This window comes from Phlebotomus papatasi, chromosome 5 (assembly GCF_024763615.1).
Source record: "Phlebotomus papatasi isolate M1 chromosome 5, Ppap_2.1, whole genome shotgun sequence".
NCBI lineage: Eukaryota > Metazoa > Arthropoda > Insecta > Diptera > Psychodidae > Phlebotomus > Phlebotomus papatasi.
Window position 1 is genome coordinate 4,088,198 of NC_077226.1, and position 7,117 is coordinate 4,095,314.

Consider the following 7,117-nt stretch of genomic DNA (forward strand, 5'->3'; position numbering starts at 1 on the left):
CTGCGGAGCAGTCTCCAGTGAATATTGCCCCCAACCCAGACACCCTAATCCTCCCGTCACAAATGTTCTAGACTTCGTATAGTAAGGTGGGGTAATTGGATCGTATTCCGAAAAGTGCTACTTAAACGCTTGTTTTTGAACTGATAAAATTCTTTTTTACTTCTTCTAAATTCATAGAATTATTCACTGTTTCATTCAGAAACATAATGCACAGAAATTTTTTTTTTGTAAAATTGTTCATAAATGTTTGTGAAATCCTATGGCAGACTTACGGAATGCTCGTGAATCATATAACCCACAAACAAGTTCGTAAAATTTAGTACTTTTTGCACAAACATCACTCGTAAAATGATCGTTTGACGAACATTTTTTTGTACTTTTACAAACATTTGTTCGTAAATGTTCGTAAGCACACAAAAAAATGTTCGTAAAATTTTGTCATTTGTTCGTACATTTTTGTTTGGTAAAAATTTACGCACAAATACGAACAAATGACAAAATTTTACGAACATCTTTTTGTATGCTTACGAACATTTACCAGCAAATGTTTGTAAAAGTACAAAAAATGTTTGTCAAATAATCATTTTACGAACAATATTTGTGAAAAGTACAAAATTTTACGAACTTGTTTGTGGGTTATATGATTCACGAGCATTTCGTAAGTCTGCCATAGGATTTCACAAATATTTATGAACAATTTTAGAAAATATTTTTTTCTGTGTATAAAAAAAATTATCAAAAATATTAAAGAAAATTTATAAATTAATGATAATACTGAAATAAGTCAGCATGTACTAATTGGGTCGCCTTTTCGCTAATTCACTTTTAATTAAACCCTTGAATTTAAAATATTTTTTTTTCACAAAGAAAAAGACAATAAATGTTTTCAATCAACCAGCTGCCATTAGCGAAAATACCACTTTAAGAAAATTTTTAGTGAAAAACCCAGCTAGTACAAAATTGAAATGAGTAATGCAATGTGATTAATTGAAATTAAAGCCTTCATTATGTTAATATATATTTTGTTAATTTAAAAGTGAAAAATAAATTGGAATTTTTGTATAAATTTTGCATATTATTGAAAACACCGTTGAAAACCGGTACAAACCGTTGGTCAGTTAAAATTAAAAAAAGCCATTATTTTAAAATTCAAATATTGGGAATTCCCCACACATTTTTCACCACCCAACCCCGAACAAAGTTCTTGGAACGTCTTGTGTCACGGTCATTAAAATTTCCATAAGGCAAGTACTATACAGAGTCCTACTTGTCGTACTACTGTACAAACACCGAATTTGCGTTACTGGGTTCTCACTAAATTTCATGTCCTCCGATCACGCCTAAACTTTGCCAAAACGTGTTTTGACACTTCCTGATCATGAATATATGGATGACTAAAAACTGTTCCTGTCCGTCCGTCCGTCCGGCAACTCATTGGAACTTAATAGCTCCCAAACTAAGAAACTTGCGGTTTTCGGCAAAGGTTATATATCGTATGAAAATTGCAACTTGGTGCATTGACCCCCCACCCCCCACCCCTCCTTCCGCCATTTTGAATACACCCATTTTTTGTTTTCTTAATGGCTCCGCCCCTATGGCACCAATGGGGCTCAAATTTTAGTATGTTATAGCTGGGCCTTAGGGCTTTCCATCAATACCAAACTTAAGGTCCCCCGACTCCCCTAACCAGAGCAATAAGGGTCCAAAAAACAATTCTTAAAATGGCCATAACTTCAGTTCTAATTGTCAGAATTAATTTTTGAAAGCTCTCGTGAAATGTCACTTCCCCTTCTAACATAAAACCACCGCTATCGGTGCAATTATTAGAAAGAAAAATGTTCTAAATTCTCTAAGTTAAATAACTCAAAAATTCCATTGTGCATCAGGCTGAAATTTTAGTATGTTGTAGCCGCTGGTTATACATATCAAACAAAAAAATACTTAAGTCGATCCACTACCCCTGACCCGGGATATAAGGGGGCAGAGTTCGAATATTGACCGGCCTCTATATCCGGTTCTAATTAACAATTTGACCTATTTTTGGGGTATTTGGTTTCTTCTCGATAAGCCCTATCAGAAGAGAATTCAAAAATTCACCACAGATGACGCTGCGATACCGTCAAAATTCATCAAAATTCAAACTCATTTGTCTCAAAAACCTCTTTGTGCAAGTTAATCAAATTTTAGAGTGTTATTGTCCAGTATAAGGCGTTTCTAAAAAGTGCCGTAAGTGCTCTGTGGTTTCAATAGAACCGGAGATATAAGGAGTCACAGTTCACGAAATTCAAACCGCCATATCTCCGGTTCTGTTTTACCGATTTTGATGAGTGAGGACGCAAATTAAAGGTCTTACAAAGCTCTACGTCCCTCTAAAACACTTTGACTTCGTGGGACCAACACCAGGGGCGCCACAGTCGAAAAGACAATCTTCATGACACACAATCTCAATTATCCCCACACGTACTTAACCTATCTTGATAATTGCTTCGATATAATTGTTGAGGACATTTACAGTAGATTCTAGCTAATCCGTGAGAGCGGGACCGAAACTTCACCCGGATTTTGAGAGCAAACCATTTGAAATTTAACGACTTTTTTTCTGTTTACATATGTATTATTATATAAAAATCAAACTGAAATTTTTCTATAAAAGAGAAGATATTAGATTGAAACTAATTGTTATTATAGTTCATCTTATATTTGCGTATTCATTATCACATTCATATGATCTTTAATTTATTTTTAAATATATTCATAAAGTTAATCTGACATTAAACACATTTCCCATTTTTTGCAGATTAAATGTTAACAACATTTCAATTATTATCACGTGTACAGCACTTAACTTCGTCTTTTAAGATTTATTTTACAATATCCAACATATTAAAGCCCTCCTGAGGAATTAACTTTGTGGAAAATTTTATTTTTCATTTTCACACCATCAGTCTTCAGTAGAGTTCTTTCTTAAGATTAAGTTAGTTCATTAGGTTTATTTTTTAACGCAGCCTTTTTAAATTCAATTTTACTGGAAAATTATTCAGTTCTTTTTACTTTTTTGGTCAGCCTGCAATCGACGAAATGGTCCTTATTGTTGAGTTGTGTTGTTTTTTTTCCTTGACGTATATTCTTCTTTCGTATGACAGGAAAAAAACAACAAATAAATTAATAAAAGACAAGATTACAAGACATACGAACAAATAGCCTTTCTGAGTTGTCATAAATTTAAATCTAAGTTTCTTAAGTAATCGTGGGCCGCTTGAGGTAAACGGTCCAGACTACCAAGTCCACCCACAAAGCCTCGTCTTGGACAGTCGTTCACGATGTGGCTCATCGTTTGAAATGCACTACCGCAGTCACATTCTGGAGAATCAGCCATTCCCCATTTGTGAAGCAAATAGGCACATCTTCCTTGCGTAGTGCGGAACCTGTTTAACATTGCCCACTCGCGGCGGCGCAAGTCGAAGCCTGGAACTCGAGAGGTTGGGTCCCGGACCAAGTGACCATTGACTGGTGCGGCTCTGCTCCAGATCTCCTTCCATTTCTGCTCCAGACAGAAGTCCACGCCTGTGATAGACGGATCAACAGTCCAGGGTGGTCTTCTCGACTTTAACCTGCGGCTTGGCAATTCCTGGAGCTCAGTGTATAACAGAGAATTTGCATTTTCTCTGCAATTTGTGACCTCCCTCACCGCAGCCGCTTCGCGCCTTAATTTCGGAGGTGCAATATTCGACAGCACCGGCAACCAGGGCAGTTGTGTAGATTTCACTGTACCTGTGATAAGGTGCATAGCGTTGTTCAGCTGCGTATCTACTTTGTGTACATGCGCGCTGTTGTGCCAGACTGGGGCGCAGTATTCCGCTGCAGAGTACACAAGTGCGAGCGTGGCAGTTCTAAGGGACTGGGCGTCAGCCCCCCAAGTCGTGCCAGCTAACTTTTGAATTAGATTTACCCGGGAACTGGTTTTCTTGGCTGTCTTTTCTAGATGAGGCTTATATGTGAGTGTGCGATCCAAAGTGACACCAAGGTACTTTGGGTGCTCGACATGATTGATTGTAGAACCCTCAAAGCACACATTTAATTTACTGTGTGCCTCACGATTATTCAAATGAAATGCGCAAGCCTCCGTTTTTGCTGGATTGGGTTGCAAGCGCCACCTGCGAAAGTATGTGCTGAGGATTGAAAGATCCGATTCCAGGATTTCCTCAATCTCAGTAAGCGACTCCGACTGGACAGCCAAAGCCAAGTCATCGGCATACTGAAATTGTTTGGCTTGGGTCCGTGGAGTATCACTTATGTATAAATTGAATAGAGAAGGAGCTAGAACGCTACCCTGCGGAAGTCCTTCATTCAGTCTGCGCCAGCTACTGCTTTTGTTGCCAAGGAACACTTGGAAATAGCGGTTTGACAACATGTTGTTTAGCAGGCCGGATAGCTTAGCACAGGGTATCACCTCCATAAATTTGAGAAAGAGTCCATCACGCCAGACAGTATCGTAGGCTGCTGTCAGGTCGACAAACACCACACCAGTTTTCTGCCGGCGTTCGTAACCGGCTTCAACGTGGGAGGTGAGTGCAAGCACCTGCTCTGTGCAACCACGATGTTTTCTAAAGCCTGCCTGGGAAACTGGGGTTGCTCGGTCAATATGAGGTTGTATACGGTGAAGGATCATTCTTTCAAGAAGTTTATACACAACACTGACGAGTAAAGAAATAGGACGGTAATGGGCGGCGTCTGTACCATCCTTGCCAGGTTTTAGAATGGCAATCACTTTTGCTCGCTTGAAAAGTTTAGGAAGGTGGCCAGTATCCAAGATGCGGTTGAATAAGTCAACCAGCCAACACTTAACTTTTGGACCAGCGTTCTTGATGAATTCAGGGTAGATTCCATCGAACCCTGCGGCTTTCCCCAACTTTACACTTAACAGAGCACATTCCAAATCTGCAGTAGAAAACCTACCAGAAAGGGAAGACTCTGTTAGTGTTTTTCTTTTGCATCGGACCTCTCTTCTGGTCAACTCCAGATCAACTTTCGACAGTTTAGTCTTAGAGACCCGAATTAACCGAGAGGCGACGCTGTTAGGAGATATTTTGTTAACTGTGGCTTCACATCTGGAATCAGCACCCAGCTTTCGGAGAAGCCTCCAAGCCTTGCGACTGGAATGCGTGAAGTCTGTGTTCTCCACAGTTTCCCTCCACTTTCTCTTCCGCTGGTCATCCAACTCCGTTAACAAGCGAGCAGCGACTTTGTTGTTATTTGTCGCGTTGTACTCCTCGTACAACTCATCGCAGTTCTCGTTCCAACCGGGGATGTATTGCTTTTAACGTTCATATGAACCAGGATGTGCAGGAATAAACTGCACAACGTGGTCAAAATCCTTAGAAAAGGCAGCCCAATTAGCCTTTCGAAAGTTCCAGCGCGGCTTTGGCTCTGACTCCACCAATGGAATACTTATTCCATAGTGAAGGAGTACTGGGCGGTGTTGACTATTGGGAAAACCACTCAGAACAGAGCGTTTAGCCCCATTTACCTCCCCATCGTGGTTTTTGGTGACAATCGTAAGGTCAGGATTATAATCCTTTTGCCACCGGGCAGATCTGAAAGTCCCTTTACTCTTCGAACTGTAGATGAGATACAAGTTGTTCAGTGTCATCCACTCAAACAGCAAGTTTCCATCAATGTCACTATCCTCATAACCCCAGGCCTGATTGTGTGAGTTGAAATCACCAACATATACTGCCGGGTGCGAAAAGGATTTGAGCGGAACACGAGGCCATCTAGAACTTGGTGGCTTGTAGACATTGATGACCGTGACTCCGCTTACTTCAATGGCAAGAACATGTATATTGTCTGTACAGTCCTTATACACCACATTATAGTTGGGAATAGATGACTTGATGTACGTTGCTACACCGTGGACAGCACTGTGGATGGCATCGACAAGCACATAACCCGGAATGCTTCCTCTACTTCGCAGGTTTTCATCTGAAATTGTATGTGTCTCTTGAATCGTGATGATGTCGACGCGTTCATCTCGCATTAGCCGAGCGAGATATTCACTCTTTGCCTTTGACATACCTTCAACGTTGAGGTGACAAATTCTTAGACTTGCACCAACGTCTAGCGTCAAGGAGTCCTGAAAAGGACTGTTTGTTCTTGGATTGTTTTGTCTCATTTGTTGTAGCCATGTTACGGCGTCGACTGTTGACATTGGTTACGCTGGGATAGTATTTACTCTTTCGTTTGTAAAACGGAGGCGAAACTACTATTATAGCCCCCAGCGCATGCAGGGAGGGCCACCCGAAAAAAAATCAAATTGCGTGGATTTCGAGATGCGTGCAGGCTGTCAACTTCCTCCCCCCTTGACGTATATAACTGAGTACAACATTCAAAGCCTCGAGCGCCTGTTCTGCTGAAACATATTTCTCAACATTGTTTTGCACTGCAGAATGAGCAAAATTAGGTTCAAAATCTTCGAGATCATTTTCAACCTCTTCTTGTTCAGAATTGACACACTGCATACTCCTCACCATATCAAAAATTGTGTCCTCACTAATCTCCAAACAATTATCACTTTGCGACCAGTCTCTAATATCCTCCGCAGTGATAAGGCCAATATGTGGCAAATCATTGGCCAACTGGATCAAGTGGTCCATGTCCACACTATCTGTATGGACTTCATCATTCAAAAATTGGTCTTCACTTAGGATGTTTGAGCTGAAGGTCGTTTCGAAAATTCCCTTCCAACTTCTGGCAATAGTATTTGCATCAACTTAGTCCCACCAGAGGAACAACGACTCCTTCATATTACCATAATGATAATATGAAGGAGTCGTTGAGAGGAACCAACATAGAAGGAAAAAGTCGTTTTTCTGCTTATGTAGTGGTAGTCGCCAGCATTTGAAAAAAAAACGTCGCCAAGATTGCTTTTTAAAGTCAATTTGTGAGGTTTAATTAATGAAATTTCAATAAGAATTCATGTTAACATAGAAAAAATAGTTTTTAGAATTAGTTTAGTGACACAGAATTGATTAAAAGGCGTGATTTAATAGTAAAAACAGGCTAAATATGGGTCGCCAAGCGACTTTTGCAACATTTCATAATTCGTGGAAAATTATGA

The 7,117-nt window shown here is 40.0% G+C and overlaps 1 protein-coding gene across 1 annotated transcript; it reads right to left on the reverse strand.

Annotated features, from left to right (window-relative positions):
* Window positions 1-3,214: 3,214 nt before the first annotated feature.
* LOC129808680 (uncharacterized) lies at window positions 3,215-6,208 on the reverse strand. The gene is made up of 2 exons (XM_055858451.1): window positions 5,363-6,208; window positions 3,215-5,314 (listed from the first exon to the last, which is right to left on the reverse strand). Exons 1-2 carry the CDS (start codon window positions 6,206-6,208, stop codon window positions 3,215-3,217), a joined length of 2,946 nt encoding a protein of 981 aa, XP_055714426.1.
* Between the last annotated feature and the right edge of the window lie 909 nt (window positions 6,209-7,117).